Here is a 26,277-nt window from a genome sequence, read left to right as displayed (position 1 = left end):
AGCACCACATTAAAGGCATGCTTCAAATCATGCAGAAGTTTTACATTATCTTACACAAGCATAAGCATAGCTGGTAAAGCCTCTATCAATTAACTGCAGAAGAATGTAATGGGTCTTGGGTAGCCAAGTCTGTTTTACTATGATGGACTTGTAATTTGTTTACTACTGACCATTTTCTAGCAAAAGGAAAAAATTTCCTTGCAAAAGAAGAGGTCTATAATTATTAGAGCATAAATGAACTTCAGATTTCAAATGCTATTAGGCCTAAAATAATAGCAAGATAATTAGGATCAGATTCACAGCTGGCATAAATGATACAATATATAAAGGGTATTGTAAAGGGATAGGTTTATAATAAAACAGCATGAAAGATATGAATGCTATTTTTTTCTTTAAAATTGAAAGGGCCTCATCAATAATACTTTTCATCAATTTATCTCTATAAAGGGAATATGGACTAACTTTCAAAGGACAGAAAGTATGGGAGATACAACAAACTGTTGTCATCTTGGAAATAGGCTTGCTTTATATAGACTACACTTCAACAAATGTATCTTTTACAAACTTGGCTATAAATAAAAATGTTATCACCTCTTCCTCAGGTTCATTTACTTCACTTTCATTTCCAGATTGTTCTTCTGTCTCAGCTCCTCCTTCTTCCTCTTCTTCATCTTCTTCAAGGTTCTCTCCTTCTGTCATGGAATCTTTTGAATCTTTGTCATTCATAAGGCCTTAAAATTAAAGCAACAAAACACACATAGAATGAGATCATTTTCACGAAGTACTTTCAACCAAGAATATATATATTAAAAGAATTGTTTAATAAATGTTTTGCTAAAAATGTTACAGAAAATCAGTTGTGAGTCAAGTACAGAAGTCAGGCTTCCTCCAAAGGACAAATAGAGAATTTCATATTATGAAAGGCACACTCTGAAGAATATAGAGGGAAAATTTTTTCATCAATAAGAATACTTCAAAAATTGAAGTTCCTAAGATAAACACAAAATTCTTATGTCTCCTCCAAACTGCCATGGAAAAGGAAATATCCTGTAAGTCTTTACTAAATAGCTTGAAATACTGTGACTAAAATGCTGAATTTCAGTACTGCATGAACAAAGGTATGAAGGCAGAGCAGATTCACAGATTTAGAGCTGGCCTAGGAAAGAGGAAGACATGAATTCTATCCCCACTTCTGTCACACGCTGCCTATGTCATTCTGGACAAGTCATTCAATCTCTCAATGCTGTCTAAAACTTGAGGTTCCAGAAAAGGTGCTGATATGTACTGGAAGGGAGAGTTCCTTACCAAAAGCTCCCATATTAATGAAATCAGAGCTCTCACCAAAGGTTAGAGAAGCAAGGGAGGAGAAAGCTAACATAGGCAGGAAAGCCAGAGAAGCTAAGCTGCAGGTGTGAATCATTTAAGATCATTTCCTAACAAGTGACATTTTTTTTAAGATTCCCAGAAGCCCCAGACACAACATTAGGAATCACTAACAGATCCTGTGGTTAGCTAGTAAATTCAACCTTAAAGTACTATATTAATGTGAATAGTTGGTGGTGGTAAAACTGAGATTCCAGAGAAGAAGAAAGGCCACACGTTTTGCTCATGATACACACACACACACACACACACACACACACACACAGACACACACACACAGACACACACACACACACACACACACACACACACCACACACACGCACACACGCACACACACACACTCTCTCTCTCTCCTTTAATAATTAAAAAAATCCTACCAAAGTCAACATGAGTCCAGTTTTTCCTACATCCAATCCACCTTCTTCTATCTACCACTGCCCAATTAATTTCCTTTAAATTCTTGCTCAAAAACCTTGAATCATTATCTGATTTTTATCTCATTAAATCTTAAATCTTCTACCTGGCTTCCAAAGGCCTTCACGTTACCCTCTCACCCTACCTTTCCAACTGTCTGTATTTGTCAAGCATATTCTCTTCTCATGTCAATCTCTTCCCTGTCCTGTCATCACTGTTCCTAAGGTCCTTGCTGCTTCTGCACCTTCACTTGTACTGATCTTTTTCTTTACTTTCAACACAGTCCTGCCTCATTAATTCTCTGCAACCCACCTCAATTCCATTTTGGCCATAAAGATGTGCCTGACTGCACTAACAACCACTGCTCTTCCTCCCACTGAATTCATGGGTCATGAAGCATGTGCCACAAAATTGACACTTTCTTGTGTATTTCTCTAATTCATGACCATTAAGCTCACTGACTCTAACTAAACTTTAGGCCACTAAACTCATATCCCCTAACAGTAACTTTGGGGCAGAGACCTTGTCTTGTACAATACTTCTGTATCCCTAGAGAGTATCTTGCATAGTACTGAACCCTAATACTAGATAATATTTATTAATAGAAGCAATCTTAGGGATTATATAATTCAGTCTTCTGAATGAAGGAAATTAAAGTCTAAAGAGGCTCAAAGGTCCAATGAGAATCAGTGAGAACAATTCAACATCAGACTTCTGGCCCATTATTCTCTCCCACCTACCATTCCTCATTTAAGCTCAATACTGTTTGTAGAAATTACTGCAACAAATACTGTATAAGGCAAAATTATTTCCATCATTATCTAGAATCTACTGAAAAATTTTTTTACTACCTCAAATTCATTATGACTTTTCTCTAAACATTATTTTCACAGGAAAATTTAACAATTTATTAAATTACATATTTAAAATTGACAATTTAAAACAGAAAATGTTTAAAGATGAAAGAAAACAGTGATAAGACTATAATCATAGTTCTATGACTTTTAAAAGTCTTCATATACACTATTTCAATTTGAGTATTAAAATATCCTAACAAGATAACTGAAGAATTGTTATACCCATTTTAAAGACAGAATCTTAATTTACTTGTCATAAGTCATACAGTAACTAGAAAAAAGTCTCTGATGCTCTTAACACACTAAACACCTCGGGAGATAACACTGAAAGCTGGATAAGAAAAACAAGGATACCACATGTTAAGAATTGGGCATATTTGGGCATGTAGAAGCAAGGACAAGTTAACAGAGTGGGTATAAGGCTGCTGGTTCTTTTGACCTTTAGCAAGTTTTGTAATTTCTCCATGCTTCAACTTTCTACCTTTCAAAGACGGTTGTCTTGTCTAGAGCAATCAAAAAGGACTATTCCATAGCTAATATTATACTAAATATTAATCAGGAAGTACTTTGAGGCAGCCAAACTCTGATGGAACACATCTTTCATTTCAGTAAGAGTTTAAATGTTGTGTATGCTGTGTTAAATGGTACATGTATGAGTTGATCCTGTATATTAGTTTGTTTGTTTTTTTCAAATAAAGGCTCAATAAAGGGAAGATTGGACGGAAATGACTATGGTCATTTTAAGTATCAAAACTTCTAAAAAACTGCTTTTAAAGTAAAAGAAGGAAAGAAATGCCAGCAAAGCACTTATCCTAAGTCTACTTTCCACTGGGGAAAAAAATGTTATCTTTACTCACAAAAACTGATACATTATTAAAACATAAGTGATAAAGGGAAAAAATATATTCAATTAGGTTTTGGTTTGCATTCAGTCCCATTTTCATAAAAATCCTAAACAAATCCTAGGCAATATCAAGCAGAAATGCTCCCTTTTGGGCTTTAAGTTAATCATTTACCTTTAAGTTAATCATTTACAAAGTCTTCATGGGCCTCTATGAAACAGATAGTTACATAAGATGCATCATATGCACAGGGCTCTTCTTTAAGGTTTCCATTATCATAAATAGGTAACAGAAAAGAAAAGGATATCTTTTCACAACTAGGGAGAAGGGGAAGAATTCCTGACCAAACAAGGGATAAAGCTGATCATAAAAAGTATAAAACAATTTTCATCAGATAAAATAGAAAAAACATAAACAAGAAGGAAAATAAGTAATTGGGAGGTAGGGGGGAAAATCTTTGCAAGCAATCTCTCTGATGAAGTTTAAGATTTATAGATTAAGATTTACCAAGAGGTAAATGTAAAAAACAGACATAAGCAGGCAGTATTTAAAAGAATAAACGCAAACTATTAACAACCAAAAAAATGCTACAAATCACAAGTAAGAGTAATGCAAATTAAAACAACCCTAAGGTTCCACTTCATTCTCATCAAACTGGTAAAGATGAAAAAGGAAAATGACAAGGGGAGAACAGGAAAATTAATACACTTGGTGGAACTGTCAAGTGGTCTAACCACTGCAGAAAGTTATTAGGAACTATATCCCCCCTCCCTAAAAATTGATAAACTGGGCATATCCTTTGAGTCGTGATACCACTATTAGACACACATTCTCAAAAAATTCAGAGAGGGAAAAGGATCTATATCTACAAATACATTTTATGGAAGCACTTGTTATTGCAGCAAAGAACTGGAAACAAAGTGAGTACCCATCAACTGGGGAATGGCTAAACAGATATGTGTGTATATGTATGAGTGAATAAGAGTGTGAGTGTGTGTGTGTGTGTGTGTGTGTGTGTGTGTGTGATGAACTAGAAGGATTCAGAGAAACATGAGAAAACAAAAACAAGAACAATTTCTATAAGATATTAATGCAGTTTCAACCTGTTAAAATTTTAAACTGAACTATAATTTTTGGGACACTGGTCATGACTACAACATAAAGGGAAACAACTACAAAAGATTTAAGAACACTGATCAATGCAAATCACACTTCCTGACAATTGGAACAAAAATGATGAACTTTTTCTTCAGTCGCTCAGTCATTTCCAACTCTTCATGATTATCCATGAACCATGGGGTTTTCTTGACAAAGGTAATGGCATAGTTTACCATTTCCTTCTCCAGTGGATTAAGACAAACAGAGGTTAAGTGACTTAGCCAAGGTCACACAGTTATTAAGTGTCTGAGGCCAAATTTGAACTCTTCTGATTCCAGGACTATGGCTCCCTCTATCGAGCCATACAGCTGCCTCAAGCCTACAGTATCTGGTATTTCTAGGTCTCCTATCCAAGTATTAACCTGACCCTGCTTAGGTTCTAAAACCAGATGAGATGGGGCATGTGCAGGGTGGGATGGATGTAGAGGTGCATGCAAAATATATTTTTCAGACAAAGACATTGCAAGAATTTATTTTCCTTCACTGTACTTATCTGTTACAAGGGAGGGCTTTTTTTTAGGGGGGAGGGGAGTGGAAAGCTAAGGGGAGGTCTTCATAAACAGTGATAGTGATATTAAAAAAAAGTCAATGAAATATTTTAAAAGCACAAACAAGATGGCAGGAGAGGATGTACAAACAAAGAAGGTTTAGTGCTACCCTATTTTATTTAATATACTACTCTCCTCTCATACTGCCACCACCCTAGTTCAGGCCCTTATTACCTGTTGCCTGGACTATTGCAACATCATCCTAACTGCTCTTCCTGCCTCCAGTCTCTCCCTTCTCCAACCCATCCTTCACACAGATGCCATAATAATCTTCCTAATACACAGTGTCTGAACATACTACTCCCCCAGATCAAAAACCTTCAGTCTCTCCCCCTTGCCTACAGGATGAAATACAAACTCCTTAGCTTGAAATTTTAGGCCCTTCATGACTGGGCTTCAACCTACCTTTTCATCCTCATTTCACTCTACAACCCTTTATAATGTCAGATGTTCCAGCAAATACTAGTCCTCAACCTAATGCTACAATTTTTGGCCTCTGCATACATATACATACTACACATATATCTATATGTATGTGTGTATATATGTGTATGTATGAGTATATAAAATCTTTCTGGACCAACTTTGTAAAAGAGAGATAAAGAAAAAAAGTTTAAAAGAATTGCTTTTATCTTTCTTCTTCGTATTAATATTTGCATATATACATATATATATACACACACACACACACACACACATATACACTCCCTCTTTAGTCCACCCGAAGTAACTATAAATCTTGAGTTCATGGACTTTTATCTTCATTTCTGCATTCCCAGGCACCTAGCCTGGTGGACAGTAGGTGCTTAATACTTATTGAAATTGTATAGAGATGAAAAGTAAACAATGTGGTACACAATAAATACTTGTCATTAAGAGGAATAAAGGCAAATTTTTTCACCCTAAGCAAATTGAGTGAAAAAAGAATTAACTTCTCTATCTGTATAAAAAATTATGCATAAACATTTATCTACTGTAAATCATATAAGCGTGAATTTTAAGAACAGTATTATTACTGCAATTGTTTGGTTTAAGAATTCTTTTTAGAACTTATAAAAATAAGCATTTGACAACTTATCAAAGAAAAGGAAATAGACAACTGGAAAGTGACTTTAAAAAGAATAGAATTATCATATAGAAGTCTTTGTGAACTTGTAAACAGAAAGAAATTTAATACTTGCCCAGTCAGTAGTACCTTGAAAAAGAAATATTTTTGCTCAATACCAGACACAATGGAATCAGGACTTCTCTATAAGGAAATAGGGCTTACTATAACAAGGACATGCAAGAGCAGCTTCAGAGAATAAAAATTAGTGTCTTCACCATGAAAAGCAAATTTTAAGGGACTTCTCCCTAAGCAATAAAGAATACCAAATGACTTAGAGGATGAATCTCTCAGCAAGGTGTCCTTTCCACTACCAAAACAAAAAGATTCTGACACTGGGCAGGGACTGAAACTCAGTAGGCCTGTGTCAGAATTTGAGCAATATCAACCTATATTCTGATACTCAATGGTTCTAATCCAGCAGGTTTAAGCGGCCACCATACTATGACCTAGGTCTTTTTCCATAGGGAATGATAACAAGAAATAAAACACTGTTAAATGATGGAAATGGAATAGGTTTCATTCTCTCTGAGAATTTTAACATTCCAGGGCCTATATTTAATTTCTCTTTATCCAAAAAACTAAACAACACATATAAATTAATTTTACTACTTCTAGATGAACCAGTCTTGTAGAATTCACAAACAAGTTGCTCAGCCACAATCCTAGAAAACAGATCTATCTAATAAATGCATCACAAAACAAAAGCAGTTCACATCTCCTATATTCCTATTGGTAATACAAAAATTCCACAATAAATGGATAGCAAGGAACATTCTGCCAAAGTATGCGAACTGTTCAAAAGAATACTTAGCTCTCCGAGGAATGATACTAATAACATGTATAGTATTGGGGAATATGGGAGGAGAAAACAGCATAGCACCTGTGCTTTCACTGAGGAGATGAAGAACAAATTCTCTCTACCAAGGTTGACTGGTAAATACTTTTCAACTTGCATTCTTAAAAGACTGTCTAGGGGCACTGACAAGTTATTTGCCCAGGGTAACAGCTGGTATGTCTCAGAGGTGGGATAAAAACCTAGGTTACCTTGATGATCTCAAGGCCAACTCTCTATCCAATATGCTACAGTGTTGCTAATAAATAAAATTTTGTTTTAAGACTTAGGAAAGACATTTAACATGACTGCCAATAAAATTAAATAATATACATATGCATCTGAAATACAAAGAAAAGACTTAAATCTTAAATTAACAGCCAAAAACATGCAATGTTTACAATTTTAAAATGTTTTTCCTTTACCAACATTTTGTATGAATCCCTCAAGGCTACGTTCTTCTAAACTGGTATTAAGTGAAATGAGTGGTATGCCAAGAAGGTAGACCTAATACTATTATATAACTCAGGACCAGGTATATAAAACACAATGAATGTAAAACTATAATTGATACTATTAAACAAAACAGGCAACTGCCAAGAATCACTTTCCCCCCAACTTGCTTACCTAGTTTTATTAAGAATTCTCGTTCCAAGTCTTGTACTTGCCTGATGGACTCTTCCAGAGAATTACAAAGTTTGATCTTTGGTCTTAACAGTTCCAATGTATCACTGATCATATAGTCTATGTCAATAGGAAAAGGATGGTCTTTTGTCCAAACCTCTAAATTTTTCTTCCACCAAACATATCGCTGATAATAAATAAGAATATTTGACTATGAGAAATTGGTAGCAAAATTTAAGTATAAATACAATACATGATAACAACTAAAAGTAAAAAAAAACAAAATGTATACCACGAGTCTCTAGTCTATTTTTCAATACTATGAAACAAAAAAAATGTCTAGTTTAAAGTATTTTTAAAAATTTAGTACAGTAATCAGATTAAAAATTACAGCCTATGTAATAGAAGCTTTTTTTGCATATGATGTTCTGATTTTGAAAAATTCAATTAAAAGATATAACATTTGAAATGTGGATGAAGGATCAGAATTTTTAAATATTCAAACATTTCCAAAAAAGCAAAGAAAAGTCTGAGAGCACAGCAATATCACAGGCACTCAAAAGGTCAAAATTCTCTGAGATGTCCACTCCCTTTCATCAACCAGATCACAATCCTACAGCCTGATTTTCAAGGAATGCACAAAGAGCTGTCATCTCTGGTCTAGCTCTCCAAAGTTATTCATTTATTTCACTTCTCCTGGATCCTTCTCTCTCTGCTACTGATTCTGTCTTTAATTTCAGCAACTTTTAAAGATTTATCTGTCTTTCTTGCTCAGAAGAGAGATTATCTTCTCTTTCCTAGGCCTGAAGTATCAATTTCTGAATACAAATGTGAATTACATTGCTAAAAGATTTTTTCTCCATTATATTAGTAGTTGAAGTAGTTTATTGTTCCAGAACTGAAATCTACATTGTAACACAGAAGTATTTTAACTTTCTAATAATAAAATTGGTCCTGACATACAAATAAAGTATTGAAGAAGTTCCCATTTGATACCCATCAATTGTAGAATGGCTAACCAAGTTGTGTTATACGACTGTGATGGAAAACTACTGTGCTATAAGAAATCGCGAGTAGGATGATTTTAGGAAGACCTGGGAAGATGTATATAAATTGATACAAAGAGAAGTGAGAAGAACCAAGAAATACACTGTATACAGTAACAGCAATATTGTAACAATGACCAACTATGAAAGACTTAGCTACTCTAATCAAGACAATGATTCATAACAATTTCAAAGGACCCAAGGAAAAAAAAAACTATCAACCTCCAGAGAGAGAACTGATGAACTCTGAGTACAAAGTGAAGCATACTTTTTTCACTTTTTAAAAAGTTTTTCTTGTCTTTTTTCCTTTTTTTTTTTTTGCAACATGGCTAATAGACAAATGTTTTGCATGACTTCACATGCATAACTGATATTGTATTACTTGCTTTCTCTATGGATGAGGGAGGTAAAGGAGGGATGGAAAGAATTTGGAACTCAAAATTTTTAAAAATTAATCCTGAAAATAAATATATAAGTAAAAAAAAGATAAAGTCTCATCCCCCAAATGTGCTTTCTTCATAAAACTTAGGTAGTGAATGACCTAGAAATATCCTCTTTTACACAGAGTAAATTAATTACCAGTACCAAAAATACCTTCATGTTCTTGCTTTGGGGCTAGAGATATATATTCTTGTCATCCTCAACTAGAACATACTCACCAAATGAATGAATGGAATAGTGGATAGATATAGTACTAAACATTAGTCATATATTATGGGTTAAATGAACTTATGAACTGGCCTGGGCTCCTAACACTTATAACATTCATTTCTAAGTAACTGTCAAAAAAGCCAAAGCACCCTTTGAAACACCAACTATTTCTAAGTTGGGGACTACATACATACAAATATAAAAATTGAAAGCATTTAACCTTTCTGCCTGCTCATTTACAATTTATTTGCTCTAGTCCACAAGCTTATATTGTGAAGACAAAAAGTTTTGAGTTACAACCAATTACTTCTAAAAATAACCACATTTATATTTTTAGAATAACTATCTTGTCAAAGATAATTCTAGATCTATTCTAAAATAAAATTGGAATTACAGCAACTATCAATACACATCATAAAAAATGTCTGTAGAAACCAAAGGAAAAATTTCATCACTTAAGTGATATTATAATGGAAATTCTAATAAATTATAGATAAGGCTACAAATAAACTATTTGCATATATTTGTATATCCATACAGATTGTGAAGATAACAGCAAAAATGGAGGAAAAATCAAGATGCTTTTCTGCATTGGACAATATAACTGAGTTTAAAATAACAAAAGTTATTGTGAATACTAAAAAGTCAATCATTTAACACAAGCTGAAGAGTAGCAATATATTCAATGATATATAAAATCAGTATTTTATCTAATGTCTACCTGAAAATAAACGAGGAAACAATCAAGCTTTCGTTTGCTGGAGCCTCTGTCAAAGTACTGACCACAGGTATCCAGAATAGTGCATACTAGCCTAATTCTGAAGAGATGTTCAGGAGGGTCTAGTGGACTTGGAGTACCATCAGGATTAACACCAAATGATGTAAAAGAATAGAGAGTTCTAAAAATAACTGCTGATTCCACCATTCGATAATTATAAAGCTCCCCCAAGAACTTGGCACTGCTGATCCGTCTCTGGTTAAACTTAGGTTGGTTTACCTTAAAAAACAAAAGCAGAAAACTTTTTAATATCTAAGATATATAGTATGTGTTTGTAAACAGGTGGAATTTCATATATCCATTCAAAAAGCTGAATTACTGGCAGAGACCAAAAAAGGGAAAAGATTTTCTTATTCCACCCACACTTGAGTTTGTTCACTTTGGGGCATAAATTATTTTCGAGGAAACTGCAATTACAATTATCTGGCACTGTTTAAATTAGTACAAGTATAAGAGCACAAAATAGGTTTTAGCATCCAAGCACCATTAAATTTATTCGTAATTTCTAGAAATTTTAAAATGCATCCTTTCTCCTAATTACTCTATAAAGCTTTTCTGTAATCCAAAGGAACTTGGATTGTAAGGAAAATGTTAAAAAAAAAATTCCTGAAAACATTCAGCAATACTGTAAACCTTTAAGTGGAAAACCTAAAAGTTAAGAGAATGTTTTTATGCTGTGAACCTTTGATTTTCTTCTTCCACTAATGCAGTTCCTAACCTCTTTATAAAACATAATTTCTTAAAAGAACGGCCTGAGACTCAGAGCAAGTAAGTAAATACAGAGCTATACTGTCAAAGTCTGGAGATGACCCTAAGTCTTCCTCATTTCAAGCCTATTACACTGTGTTGCCTCACAATGGTATTAGTAAGCTTAAACTGATAAAAGACATAAACACCGAACCTGGAAAAAAAGAATAATTCTACATCAGAGATCAAGACTAAGGAATCCATACAGCAGAAACATGCTAATGAAAACAGCAATGACAAAGAGAAAGCAGTTGATACAAAAGTTCACCTATTATTTAAAAGCTTGGTCAAAGTTATATTTTTAAATTATGTAACTAAAAGATTTTTATTTTAATTTTTCCACCTGAACAAATTTTGGAGGCTTTCCAAAAAATGCTTTTACCTCCATTCCTAGTCGAATATCTTCTAGTACTCCATCCACAACGTGAATTCCAACATCCTCCTGGTAAAGCACTAATCCTGCCAAGAGGTTGGCTACACAATGAATACTATTATATTTCACATTCCAGATGTTTATCATACAACAAATAACATAGTCTTTCACTTCTGGATCTTGCCAGGGCAGCTTTCGCATCTGTCTTAGTACCTAAATAAAAAATATTTGTTTCAAGTTAATTGCAAAACTTAATAGGCAGTGTTATTTATTAGAAAATCAAGTAGGATAATTATCTCGTTTTGATTAATGCAAAATAATTTTAATTTTGCATTATGTATCAATGTCACTCTGAAGAATTACTGTACTTTTAAAAACATTCCTTCTTCTACTCAATCATTCTTCTTCCTGGCAAACACACAGGCATCAGCTTATAAAGTGGAAGGATGGGGGTGAGGGGAGAGAACTGGAAAGAGACTGTGTAGTAAGCAGAATGAGTTTCTTTAACATCTCCAGGATTATCTGTTTAAGAGATGACTTACAACAAAGTAATGACCACTTCCAGACTACAGCTATATAGCACCTCTTAAAAATAATTCTACCATTAGAAACTCCATGGGCACAGTTAGCTACAGCTGTGCTCTTTACTACTTTTTCTGGAAATAAAATAAAAGTGCTATTAATCTTGACAACAGTCAAAGATAACCTCTCAATCTCAATACTCACCTCCACTAACCTATTCTCACACATATCAACATCATCATAATAATGTTAACAGTTATCATTTATACAGTGCTCAGTATGTTCCAGGCAATGTGCTAAGCGTTTTACAAATATCATCTCACGGGATCCAACACCTGTGGGAGGCAGGTACTATCAGCATTCCCACTTTTCAGATGAGGAAATTGAGGCAAAGGTTAAGTGATTTGCCCAGGGTCACAAAGGTAGTATCTCAGTTCATATTTGAACTCAGGACTTCCTGACACTGGGCCAGGTCTCCATTCAATGTACTTGCCACTCAGATGCCCTAAATTGAATCTAAACTGCTAAGTTCCTCTCTTCAATCACAGTATTTACTGATTCAGTGGTCTCCTTTCAACAAGATCATTTATTTACTTGCAATTTCCTTTAATCTTTAATGTCTTAACAATATGAAATGTATCTTAACAACATGAATTCTAAAACAGCTTGCAATATCCTACAAGTGAAGTACTACCACTACCTCCAACCACTCACATTCTCTTTCTTTTTTGTTTTGAACATTAAAAATACTAACTTTCAAAAGCTTTGCAACATTCCCACACCAGTATTTTCCCAGACAATTAAATATGACTGCTTCACCTCCTTTCCCTTCATAAGATGGCTGAGGAATTACTATTATGGATAATAATCCATACCTATATGTAACTGAATATAGTTGATGTGTTAGTTTTGCTAAATTTTTTTTTCCATTTTTTTCTTTTTAAAAAAATCTGTCTTACAAAGCATGGGTCGCTGAGAAGTGATATGAGGAGGGACATATTCAGAAATGAATGATGTGAAAACAAAAGCTATATAAACACTTCCCTATTTCTGTCAAAGGCAATGCCATCCTTCAAGTGTTTCAGGTTCATAACCTGACTCCAGCCGATCTTTCCAGCTTCACTGGACATTATCCACTTCCTACGCTCTGCAATCCAGCTAAACTGGCTTTCTCTCTGTTCCCCACATATATCAGTTCCATCTTTGTGCCTGTGTACTGCTGTCCCACATGCGTGGAATCCACTCCCTACTGACATCTGTTTTGGAGAGTATGTATCTTCCTCTAAAATGTAGCTCAAACATCACCTACATGAAGCCTGTGCTTAACTCCAAGTGTCCACACTCTCAGACCACTTTGTATACATTTATATTTCTTGTACATATTTATAGATCTATTTATTTCCCCATTAGAACACAAGCTCCCTGAGAGTAGGAATTGTTTCTATTTTTGTCTGGCCAGCACAATGACTGGCCACTGGAAGTTTAATAAATGGTGATTGATTTTTCTTAGTTATTATTTATTATCTGAGCTACCTTTTATCCCTCAAAGTTAATTTTCTTTCCTTCCCTTAAATATTCCAAAACTTCCCCAAAATTTTCAAAAATATTTTTAAAAAATAGTATTGGCAAGTACTTCTCCCCAAAAAACTCTACTAGTAAAGTTTTAATTTTTAAGTATTAGTGAGACAAGGTTTTTATAGATGCCTGCATATCAGTAATAATAATAGCATCAAGACAAAAAAAATTACTAGAAAATATCTTAAAATACTGGCAAACTGGAAGTTAGATTTTTAAAAGTTAAATTTTTTCATTATGTCAAGAAACTATTATCCTAGAAACAAAATAACAACCTAAAGCATAAAAATATCCTCAATTTTTAGTACCACTGTGTAATGCTCTTCACGTTCAACTAGAAGACACATGGTACAGCAGAAATAGCAATGAATGAATGGACTAGGAGTTAAGAGATAAACTAAAGGATTTTAGCTCTAATTCTACCAGTTTTGCCACTACTTAGGAATGTGATTGGTCAGTCAGCTTAACCTTAGTAGGCCAATGTCCTTATTGTTATAGCTTAAGGAGTTGGACCAGAGAGTCTTTAAAGGCCCTTTAAAATTTGAACTTCTATATACTCTTAATACATAGAACAAATCATAAAAGAAACGAAGTGTTTAGTCCTATATCTCACCTATCTTACTTTGAATAAACTTCAAACTATATCCTTTACCTCAGGCTCCCAATTTAAATAATGGATAGAATATCAGCTGCAAAGAATTTACATCCCTGCTACATGGGCTATGAATACAATAATCCCAAGTGCTCTATGGAATCACATGCTACTCTGCTCATTGTGTCAATTAAAAAAAAAAATTTAAAAAACCATCAAATTGAGCCCTAGACAAACATTATACTGTCATAGAGAAGGGAGCAGGACTTGCAGCAATGATTTACCTTCTCAGTAGTAACCTTAGAGAGGTCCTTGTAAAGGAGCTTACGGATGTATTCCTGGAGAGGAGGGCGCTTCTTCTTCACAGTTTTTTCTGCTGGAGGGGGGTTGCAATAATAATATGCATTCTCAACCATTGTGACATATCTCGCATCAAGATGCATTGCTTGCTTCTTTCTCATCATTTGTTCCTTTAAAAAGAAAGTCAAGCCTAATTTCAAAATCTTTCACTCTTCATATTTTATAGAAACAGATCATAATCTCAGAATGGGAGCTAGAAATCATTCAATTCATAACTGAACCCGTAACTGAACAAGAATTTCCTCTACAATATCTTCAAGTAGTCATGTAGACTCTGCTTAAAGACCTCAAGTGATGAGAAATTCAATACCTTCTGTTTAGAAGTCTATTCTAATTTTCCACATAACTGTACTAAGGTGATTCTTATAGAGAGCTGAAAGTTTTTTAAAAATTCACCCCCTGCATCTACTCTGCCCTCTAGTGTCAAGAAAAATATCTGTGTCCTTTCAATGACAATTCTTCAAATACCTGAAGTTACCTATCATCTTCTAACCAAGCCCACTACTCTTTTCTCCAGACCCAAAAATCCCAAATCCTTCTACAGACCTTCATGTGGCATACCGTTTATTCTTTTTGTCCTATCTTGAATGAGGATACTTGGATATCTGTGTGCCCTGTATCTGTGTGTCACTCCTAAAATACTGGACCCAGAAACAAATGCAGTCTCAATAGGTCAGAATTCCCTAGAACTACTAAATTTCACAGCCTAACTGTCACAGATTTCATAACAACTTTTTTCGGCAAAAAAAAAAAAAAGGGATGTGTGTGACCATTCTGTGAATCTTTTTTTTTTTTTAATTTGTGCTAGTATTACTTTTCTTTCAGTTTCTGTCAGTCTCACACCAACTTATCACTCACTGAAAACTATCCTTCCACAGTTCTGTTTCCATGGTGGTCAGTGAATTTTACAATCACTTTCAGCTTGAGGTCCACAGAATAGTTTTTATATTTACCCATAATCACAAAGAAATGCTTTACCCTTTAATGTATCACTGGCAGACAAACTGTACAGCTTAACTAAGTGCAGGAAGATGCAAGTCTTACCATATGGCAGCTTCTCCTGCCTACCCACTCCCCTCACGCCTACACAGCTCTTCATTGAGTTGAGTGACAATACCATTAGTAAAACAGAACTTTTGGAAATATACTGACAATGTGCATACACTGAGAATTCTAGGCTCACAGTATGCAATGCACGTGCACAAGATAAATGCATATCCATATGCCACTGGTGAATACATTGCTGTTCTGTTTACCTTTTAAGTGGCCTGATGAAAAGAATTATACCATGCAAGAATTACACAATCAAAGTTATAAACCAATTCTGGACTGGAAAAAAACCATGGTGCAACAATTATGCAGTGAAATGCAGTAGTATTACCTCGATCATTCTACAGATTTATATTAATGCCATTCAGTATCACATTAGATCTTTTATTTCCATATCATAATACTGATTTATAAATATCACAGGTTACTAAAACCCCATATCTTTATTATAAGAATTTGTATAAGCACCTTTTCTCCCCTACCTTGTACTTCTGCAGTTCAATCTTTAAACTAAGGGTAGTTTTTTACATTACTCTTGATTCACTCCACTGTTCTAGTCTGCTGATAATCTTTTTTTTTGCAGAATAAGATCATAAATGCTCTAAATTAAATAACCCATTCCTCAACACTGTACTAGTAGAAAATAAGAACTTAAGTTGCGTCTCAAGTTAACATGTCTTTTATGAAATCAGGCTAATGTTCTAGTGATTAAATTGACAGAAGCAAAATTTTAAAATACTATCACAAAAATCAAGAAAAACTAAATTATATGCACAGTTATATGAAAAGCCTAATGTTCTCTAACTAAAAAAGAGAGAGAGAAATGTGGCCAGAGATGGACTCAAATATTTGCATGTAAAGGCAGAAAAAAACTAATTTTCATCATATTGGATTACCTCAACTAGATATACTGAAAGGCAAAATACTTTACAACTGTAAAGGGCAGCATTTCTCAAACAGGGATAAAAATAAAGTATAGTCAACAAGGAATGGCTAGCTTGTGATAAAAGAACAAGAAGTCTTAGACTAATCCTGGTAATTATTTTTACTTTTTAAAAATAAAGAAAGATTTCTTCCTCTTACCAAAAGAACACTGGTTCTCAAGTGAGACTCAGGAGATCTGAAAAGAAACCTTCCACAAGTTTCCAACAGGGTACATGCCATTTCAATATGGTGGTGGGAAAAGTCTGACAGAAGCATCTGTGAAAACACATCCATATTTTTAACCTTTTCCAATAAACTGAATAACTAGAATTCCATACATTCTTTTTTAAAAGACCCACTGCAGCCATTTAAGAAGTTTCAAAATTTTACTTTTGTTTTTAAACTTAAAAATTAAACATTTCTTAAATTTTCTCCTTAAATAATTCTAATTCTTGAAAAGAACAGATAAAAGAAATAATAACATTTCCTTTTTAATGGGTTACAATATAATGTTACTATTCACTGCTATATCTATTCTGAGATTACGCACCAACGAACACCAGCATCTTATAGTATTATCACCAACTTGCATTTACATCACACTTTAAGGTTTTTATTTCCATATAAATCCATCAACAAAAGGAATGATCCCAACACTAACCTTTAAACAATGTAATGTATCATTTTTAGTAAACATTTTAAACTTTGTTAGCTCTCCAATAAATCGAACAGTTTTATTCTTTGTTTCAATATTGATCTGGTCCTTTTTTCGTACCTAAAGAGAAAAAAAAAAAGACAAGTGTAGGTACATAACAGTTTGAAATATGCTAATTTCTTCTGATGGAAAAAAAAAAAATCAGTACCTGTTGTGCTCACTCCAATTTTTAAAAGTTATAAATTCTTGTTTTCCAATTTATCTTCCAGACAGCTTATTTATAGAGTTACTTGCATGTTGTCTCCTCCATTAGAAAGTGAATTCTTGACAGCAAAGATTATCTTTTGCCTTTTTTTGAATCCACAGCTCTAGCACAATGCCTGCTACATAGTAAGTGATGTTTGTAGACTGACAGACATTTATCATGCTCCTACTACGTGTCAGGCACTGTGCTACGTACTTTGGATACAAGTGAAAATCCCTACTCTCAAGGAGCTTACATTCTATCAAAACAAACAAGGTAATTAAGGAGACAAAAGTCTCCTTAAGAGAAAGAAGAATCAGGAGCAGCTTTGTGAAGAACAAGACACTTTATCTGTATGTTAAAGTGAGAGGTTGTGAAGCAAAGGTAAGGAGCACATGCATTCCAAGCATAAAGGACAATCATGGAGGCAGGGAGATAGAAACCTGAGAACCAGGCATGTGGAATTGAGAAAAGACCAGTTTGTCTGGGTCACAGAGTCGGGGAAAATAATGCACAAATAGTCTGATAAAGCAGCTTGGGGCCAGACTGTGAATGGCTGTAAAAGCCAGGAGTTTTTTATGTTTTATCCTAGAAGTAAAAAAAAGTCTGTACTGAGGAAGGCACTGACATGGTCAGTAAAGTAGGGAAGTTAACATAGTCAGACCTATTTTTGACCAAATTGTTAAAGATGGATTGAAACAGAGATCTGATCATATGTACCAGCTGTGTTTAAGAGAGCCGTCCAAACGTGAAGTGGAGTGTCCTGCCTTGGGAGCTGGTGAGAGCCCCTTACACACATACACATACACAGACACAGACAGACACACACACAGACACAGACAGACACAGACAGACAGACAGACAGACAGACACACACACACACACACACACACACACATCCCCAAAGTATTAGAGCTAGGTGGCCACTAATATCTGGGGAAATGCCAAATTGCGTGATTATACATGGCCCTGAAGAAATCCTTCTCACTCCCTGAGAGCCTCAGCCTCCTATTCTGTGAAATGGGAATGATAATGCCCATGGCACCCGAGTCTCAGGGTTATACAAGCTCTAAGGAAATCATGTAAATAACTTCTTCGAAAAGTTAAATGACATGAAGACTTATTGGTTTTCTCCCTGACCCTGGCTAGAGAGACCATAGCATGCATTTCTCCAGATCTTCCAGGCTTTTGCAAAGCACATTGTAGACGTTGTCTCCTTAGAACCTCCTGACAATGCTGCCATTTAATCAACTAGCATGTAAGCATTGCCTGTGTGCCAGGAATTTGCTAAGTGCTCAGGATAAAAAGAAATGCAAAAAATACCTCTAGGATAAGTTCTGGTTTGTTTTGTTTGTTTTGCTTTGTTTTAATGGGGAAACAGAGATTCTTGGAGGTAAGAACAATTATGCAGCCAACTGCAACAGCAGAGCTGAAAGGTAGTAAGGATCCAAATGAGAAGCAGCAAGGTAATACAGACAGAGCATTGCATCTGGAGTTGGGGAAACCTAAATTCAAATTCAGATTACTAAATGTGTGATTATGGGCAAATCAGTTAACTGTTTCTGCCTCAGTTTCCTCATAATGGTGTGCCTCTCTGTCTCAAAGGGTTCTGGTGAGTTGCAAATGAGATCTTTACAAAACAATTAGCACAATGCCTAGCACATAGTAGGTACTTAACTATTTATTCCCCTCCCTTCTCCAACTCCCCCAAATTTAGGTGGAAGCTGTGTGAACAGAGAAAAGACATTAGTTGTAACACAGGGTGGAGGAGGAAACAGCAAGATCTGGCAACTGGCTAGATATCTGACAGGAAAGGAAGCTAAGGAATCAAATATAACTAGGTTATATGAAAAAGATACACTGCAACAAAAACTTTATAACGATACAAATCAAGGGATCAGAGTAGAAACATTAAACTATATTTTTTAATAATGAAGTCCACTCCTATGAAACAGTCTATGTAAATGAATAATTTCCTATGGATAAAAATACATAAATCAGCCTGTCATTTGCCATTACTCAAACCCTGGTCCAATCAAAAATTCTGTTAAATATTTATTCACAAATCCTGCTTCAAACACATAATGTCTGACAAGATAAAATGTTTACAATAGAGGAATGTGAATAGTCCTTTATAGAGAACTTAAAAGTATTTAACCTTTTTAAGAAAAAGTAATCTAACATCAGACTGTTGTTATGATTGAGGAATTCAGTTTTTCTAGGGTCTGTTACTATCCTGTTCCTCCTTCTCATAATTGCTCATTTCATCCCTCTCTTTATCTGGCCACTTCTCTGACTACTGTCGGGCAGTTTCATTAAGCAGTCACCTTTTCAGAGATGCATAATTACTGAATCTCAGGGTTTGAAGTTGGAAATGACCTTAAAGATCATCTAATCCAAGCCCATTATATTATAGATGAGAAAACTAAAGCCTAGCAACTTAAAATGATTTGTCCAAGGTCACAAAAGCATAAAAGGGATGAAAACCAGGCCTTCTTTCTCTTTCTTCTGCACTGGTTCTACCAGTTAGCATAGCAGTTCATCTGAGAGCACAAAGGAGCCTAGAAAGCAAAGAACAGAGTTCCCAAAACCCACCAAGTATAGTATCAGCTCCTGGTTTTCTATTATTCAGATATGACTGTTACACTTAGAAATCTCCCGTAAAAATTGACCTTGAAATTTTTAAAGAGAAATATCTTAACTACATGGTAAAAGCATGAATGGAAAATAAGATAGTGACAGACTCATTATAATTTGTGGGTCTATGGAGTTTCTTATGCCCTCAAAAACTGAGTACTGGGAATACTGGGTCTCCAGATACCTAAGCAACTTGTTGACATAAACATATAATAGAGCCAGGGTAAATTCTGAGGCTTAAATAATAATGATGATGATAATGATGATGATGACGATAATGAAGTCTGTCTTCAACCAGAAAAAAACTTAACAATGAAGCAGCCCAAGATCTTGGAGGTGGCAGAGAATTCACTAACTGCCATAACTTCAGAAGATCCCTCCATTATTTATCATACACCAATTTAAGAATTTCTCATTTTCTGAGTTGTTAAGCAAATTTGTACAATCTGAAAGATAACACTATATCAAAAAGATCAGCAGGTATTTTTTAACTAAACCTGTAGACATTATGAAAAAAAGTAGCAAAAATACATACATGAAATCTGAAATCTCCCTTCAACATCGAACAAAGATCCTCTGCAACATCTGACATGCAAGGATGTAATGTAGCAACCAATCTTGCATAAAATGGTAATAAATCCAATCTGTAAAAATTACATAGAGCATACAATAAAGGATATATCAGAGTTAATTCCTTTAAACATAAGTTTCCTTAAGTGTTCACACAATTATGACGAATGTAATAAGGCATATGCTGACTACATATTAGCAGATACCACAATAAACTACAACAAAAGTAAATAATTTATAGAAAATTTTAAAACATTGATCCCTTTTACATTTAAACACTCAAAGTTCTTTTCTGAAAGGTATAATGCTATGGTGTATATTTACAACTTTATTGAAGACATATATTCAAAATTATTAATGACTGTAATGGAAAAATACATAAAACCTTGAAACAATCTAAACCAGAGATAGGGAACTTACAACCTCGAGGTCACATGTGGTTCTCTTGACTGTCAGGTGCGGCCCTTTGACTTAAGTGAAATTAATAAAATCTCTTAGTAAAAGGATTTGTTCTGTATATCAACCTCAGTCAAAAGGCTGCACTCAAGGACCTAAGCCACATGTGGCCTTGAGGCCACAGATTCCCCACCCCTTGTCTAAACATTTGCCTTATAACCACCAAATGACAATGTAGCAACAAGAAGTTCACAGATAATCAAGCACTGCAGTGGAGTATAGAATAAAAAAGCTTATCAATAACAACACTTAAAGCTATCCAAGTTACTTATCTCACAAGCTCAATTATCCGGAACATGATTGAAAAACAGAAAGAAACAAACGACCTCTGAGGCATGTATTTCCAAACCACCAATGCAGTGATTTGTTTTGCTTGTCTGTACTTGCTAGTGACAAGGGAGGGTTCTATTGGGGCTGTTAAGGGAAGTGAAAGATGTATCACTTGGGAAGACAGCAATATTGAAAAAATAAAAACTTTCCCCTTCCACCCTCCTCAGAAAGGTATCTGAGCAGACAAAATATATTCATTCACTAAAGCTTATTTGCTAATTTAGAGAAAAATTCTCATTTACAGCCTATTTTTCTTGCTTTACATATAGTTCTAACAAGCTTCCTAGCTGGCTGCCTGGCTCACAGCTGATCAGAACAAACATACGAGATGGAGTTAAGCTGCACTCTAACAGCCAAAAATGACTGATAACAAAGTGGTTAAAAAAGAATGAAAATTATAAAAAAACAATATTTTTTAAAAGCATAACAGGTGGAAGCTTATGTAAGAACAAAATTGTAAGCCAATTACTGAAAATTACAGTAAACTATGATCGCAGTGCAAGCCTTGAGTCATCAAAATGTTTACTTTTATCGACTCTCCCTCTCAGCTCCATTCTGTTTAGTCAATCGTAACTACTTGCACTTTGTTCCTCATTGACTTCCCTGGGCTTTGTATGCCTGATTCGGCTCACTGTCTTCGCTACTTTGGATGTCCTACCCATTGCTACTGCTCTCCCTAGCTACTACAGACCTGGCTCAAATACAACTTACTCCAAGAAGACTTTCTGGAGGCTGGTCCAGCACTATGACTCTGACAACAGTTAAGTGCTTTCAGCTTTGAAGAAAGGCTTGGAGAGGTCTCCAGGTTTCACACTTGAGCCTAGCTCACTCTCTTCAAGGGGCTGCCATGTATTATATACCTCCTACATAGCTGATTTTGAAAGGCAGCATGATGTAGTGAAAAAAGGCTAGAGTTAAAAATAGAGGCCTAGATTCGAATTTGTTGTTATACAGTCGCTTTTCAGTTGTTTCTGGCTCTTTGTGACCCATTAAGGGTTTTCTTGGCAAAGATACTTGCCATTTCTTTCTCCAGCTCATTTTATACGTGAGGAAATTGAGGCAAACAGGGTCAAGTGACTTGGACAAGGTCACACAGTTCTTGAGTGTCTGAGCTTGGGTTTAAATACAGGAAAACGAGTCTTCCTGACTTCAGGCCTGATATTCTACCCACTGAGCCACCTAACTGCCTTAGATTCAAATAATCAGCCAATACTTCCTATGTAAGGGAACCTGAACAAATCAAGAAACCTATAATCTGTGAAACAAAGATATTTTTGTTATCCACACGTAGGAGTAATTGGATTTAGAATTGGATTTAGAGTCAAAGACCTGAATTCTAATGTGACTGATGTTATTTACTACCCATAAACTCACTGGGACTTAAGTTTCATCACCTATAAAATTAAGGGACTGGACTGAATGACCTCCAAGGTCTCTTTCAATTTTAAACTGATGGTCCTAAAATCTGGATTACTTTTGTGGAGGATGGCTATTCTCTACCTACATTGATCTACTTGATAGAACTGTTACATCAAACAATCAAAAAAAAAAAGCATGTATTAAAACCATACTATGTGCCCAACCCCAATGGGTGTTAGTGATATTAAGATAAAAGAATAAAACCATCCTTTCTTTCTTGAAGCTTACATTCTTTTGAGGAGACAACATATACAAATACATACAAAATAAATTCAAGGTGGTAAGGTGGTTATTAAGGCAGGGTACATGTACAGAAGTGTAAATTTTTAAAGTAATGATGTATGAAGCACAGTGAAATGGGTGCTGGATTTGGAGTAAAGGGGACAGGGTTCAAAACTTAGTTCTGACATTTAATAGCTTGGTAACCGTGGGCAAGCTCATTAATTTGTCTGGGTCTCAGGTTTCTCATCTGTAAAACGAGGACCATGAATTAGACGGCTTCTAAGGTCTTGCTCTGAGCTACATAACAACTAGGCTAAGACCACCATCTTTCTGTTGCAACACTATTTCTAGTAATTTCACCAATTTGTCTCCAAGCAAGTAGTTCCTCTCTAAATCTGAAATTCAGGACTATTTTCGCTCAGGAAAAAAGAGGGAGGGAGGGAGGGAGGGAAGAAGGAAGGAAGGAAGGAAGGAAGGAAGGAAGGAAGGAAGGAAGGAAGGAAGGAAGGAAGGAAGGACGGACGGACGGACTCCGTTAAAACAAATTAATGGTACATTATTGTACATTTAAAGCATTCAGTATCCGTACAAGCTTCATGCATATTTTATCTGCTTTACACTGCAAGTTTATGAAAAGCAGAAATCTTGTTGACTTTACCTATAATACATAATATGAATTATTGTAAATTTATTCTGTTATTGTAAATTAATACATTATTATAAATATACTGTTATAAATATAATCTTATGGTTTCTTATTCTTGGGAAATCTATGATAAATCAGAAATCAGAAAAGGTAAACTCAAACCAGCTTTAAAAGATTAATTTCATAATCTTATAGGACAAAGTGGATATTTTAAAAAACAAGACATTTCTATTAAATTGTCAGAGATGTTTAGTTATTCCAATCAACTTTCTAATGGATTTTTCCTTAGTTAATTAATAACAAAATGCTATATTTTTCAAGGTCTGAAGGAGTATATGTTCAAAGTAAACTAGTTGTAGTTAATGATTATCAAGTTAGTAAACACATACCCCCCCCCCCCCATACCCATTAACTACAGAAAAATAATATCAAGCAACAGATTTCAGGATGTTAAGAGTTATGTTTTTGGGAGTTTATAAGTAAGAAGAAAAGAGGACATATATTTATAGTTATCTTCCACTCAATCATCTCCCTAAAAGTATGTTGAGTTTCCTTTGGAAAAAGACATCTAACTATAGAAAGCTACTAATTTTTTCTCCATTCAAAACACCTAACAAAAATTAAATGTGAAAGTACATCGTGACAGTTCAATTAAAGAATGCAAAAGTTTCCTTAAAAAAAAAAAAAGCAAGGATGATGCTAAATAAGTGAAGTATAATAAAGAAAAGGCTGCAATCAATAATTGTCAAATTGGAATTCAGAAGGCTCTCCTGGTTAACTTTTCATAGAAATGTAAACATTTCTAATGCACTAGCACCATCAAGTGGCAAGTGTCTAGTATAAAAATGTCACTTTAGGTATTACTATCAGATGGCCAAGGTTTTCTGTTGTCATTTTAAACTAGGTGTTACTAGATGTCACAATGGATAAAGGATGGGCCTGGCAGGAAGACCTAAATTTAAGTGCCATCTTAGACACCAGCCATATGACCCTGCCCAAGTCACTTAACCCTGTTTGCCTCAATGTCCTCGTCTATAAAATGAAGTGGAAAAGGAAATGGCAAACCACTCTAGCATCTTTTCCAAGAAAAGCCCAAATGAGTTCACAAAGAGTAGAAAATGACTGAAATGACTGAACAAAAACAACTTTAATATTTCCAAAATAAAAATATTCAAGTAGAATAACTTGCCAACATAAGAAATGCAGGGGACTACCCTGGAATCTGGCAAGTAAAGTTGTTTAAGTACAAAAAAAGGAAACTTTCTGGTTCTACTTTTGAAGGGGACATGATATATATTGGAAAAATTCTTGAAATAAGCTGCTAAACTTGAATCTCCTGGCTATAAAGTAACCAAACACAAATAACAGGCAAAAGTCGGATTTGAAGCAAGGTTATTTCCCAATTCTGTCACTGTCTTAATAACTTCATAGGGTACAAATTTGCTGTTTAAATATATCTATAAAACAATTTTTTAAAATCTCAACGAATTTGGTTTTTTTATCTATTTCATTAAATATTTCCCAATTACATGCAAATTTTTTCAACTTTAAAAAACTTGAGTTTCAAATTCTCTTCTTCCCTCCCTGAGAATGCAAGCAATTTGATACTGATTATACATGTGAAGCCATGCAAAACTTTTCCATATAAGTAATGTTGCAAAATAAAACAGGCAAAAAAAAAAAACCCATAAGAAAAATAAAGTTCAAAAAGTACACTTTAATCTTCATCCAGAGTTCATCAAGTCTTTTTCTGAAGGGGGATACCATTTTTCATCATAAGTCCTTTGTAACAGCTCTGTATCATTGTCTTGAACAGGGTAGCTAAGTCTTTCACAGTTGATCATTCTTTCAATATTGCTGTTACGATGTACAGTGTTCTCCTGATTTTGTTCATCTCACTTTGCATCAATTCACATACGTCTTCCCAGGTTTTTCTGAAACCATCTCTCTCATCACTTTTTTATAGCACAATACTATTCCATCACAATCACATATCACAACCTATTTAGTCATTCCCCAATTAATGGGTATCGCCTTGATTTCCAACTCTTTGCCACTTCAAAAAAGAGCTGCTATATTTTTGTTCAAATACATTCTTTTTCCTTTTTTTTTTTTTTAAACCTTTAGGATATGGACCTAGCAGTCTTACTGCTGGGTCAAAGGATAATTTAAGCACAGTTTTAGAGCTCCTTGGGCATATTTCTAAATTATTCTCCAGAACAGTTGGATTAGTTCACAACTCCACAATGCATTAGCATCTCAATTTTTCCACATCCCCTGCAGCATTTTCCTTTTCTGTCATGTTAGCTGAACTGAGGTAGTATCTCAGAGTGGTTGTAATTTGCATTACTCTCATCAGTAGAGATTTGGAGCATTTTTTTCATGTAACTATAAATAGCTTTGATTTCTTCTGAAAATTATCTATTTATATCCTCTGACCATTTATCAATTGGGGAATGACTCATTTTTATAAATTTGGCTCATTCCCTGTATATTTGAGAAATGAGGTCTTTATCCCAGAGAAATTTGTGCAATTTCCCCCAGATTCCTGTTCTTCTCCTAATTTTTGTTTATAAGTTTTGTCTGTGCCATTTCATATAATCAAAATTATCACTTTACTTCCTGTGTTCCTTTCTGTCTTGTTTGGTCATAAACTTTCTCTTATCCATAGCTCTGACAAGTACATTTTCTTCATGCTTTACTAATTTACTT

General features: G+C 34.7%; 1 protein-coding gene across 9 annotated transcripts in view; it reads right to left on the bottom strand.

The window, feature by feature from the left end:
- Positions 1-26,277, bottom strand: part of UPF2 (UPF2 regulator of nonsense mediated mRNA decay) — a 196,899-nt gene that overhangs the window by 103,944 nt on the left and 66,678 nt on the right. For all 9 annotated transcript variants that reach the window (XM_072653327.1, XM_072653331.1, XM_072653326.1 and 6 more), the window contains 8 exons: positions 20,458-20,566; positions 17,048-17,161; positions 16,546-16,662; positions 14,337-14,522; positions 11,373-11,576; positions 10,187-10,462; positions 7,772-7,955; positions 592-731 (listed from right to left, as the gene is read on the bottom strand). In XM_072653327.1, the coding sequence (XP_072509428.1) occupies positions 592-731; positions 7,772-7,955; positions 10,187-10,462; positions 11,373-11,576; positions 14,337-14,522; positions 16,546-16,662; positions 17,048-17,161; positions 20,458-20,566 (1,330 nt within the window). The remainder of the gene's footprint in view (positions 1-591; positions 732-7,771; positions 7,956-10,186; positions 10,463-11,372; positions 11,577-14,336; positions 14,523-16,545; positions 16,663-17,047; positions 17,162-20,457; positions 20,567-26,277) is intronic.

This window comes from Notamacropus eugenii, chromosome 3 (assembly GCF_028372415.1).
Source record: "Notamacropus eugenii isolate mMacEug1 chromosome 3, mMacEug1.pri_v2, whole genome shotgun sequence".
Taxonomy (NCBI): domain Eukaryota; kingdom Metazoa; phylum Chordata; class Mammalia; order Diprotodontia; family Macropodidae; genus Notamacropus; species Notamacropus eugenii.
This window is presented reverse-complemented; position numbering and strand designations above follow the sequence as displayed.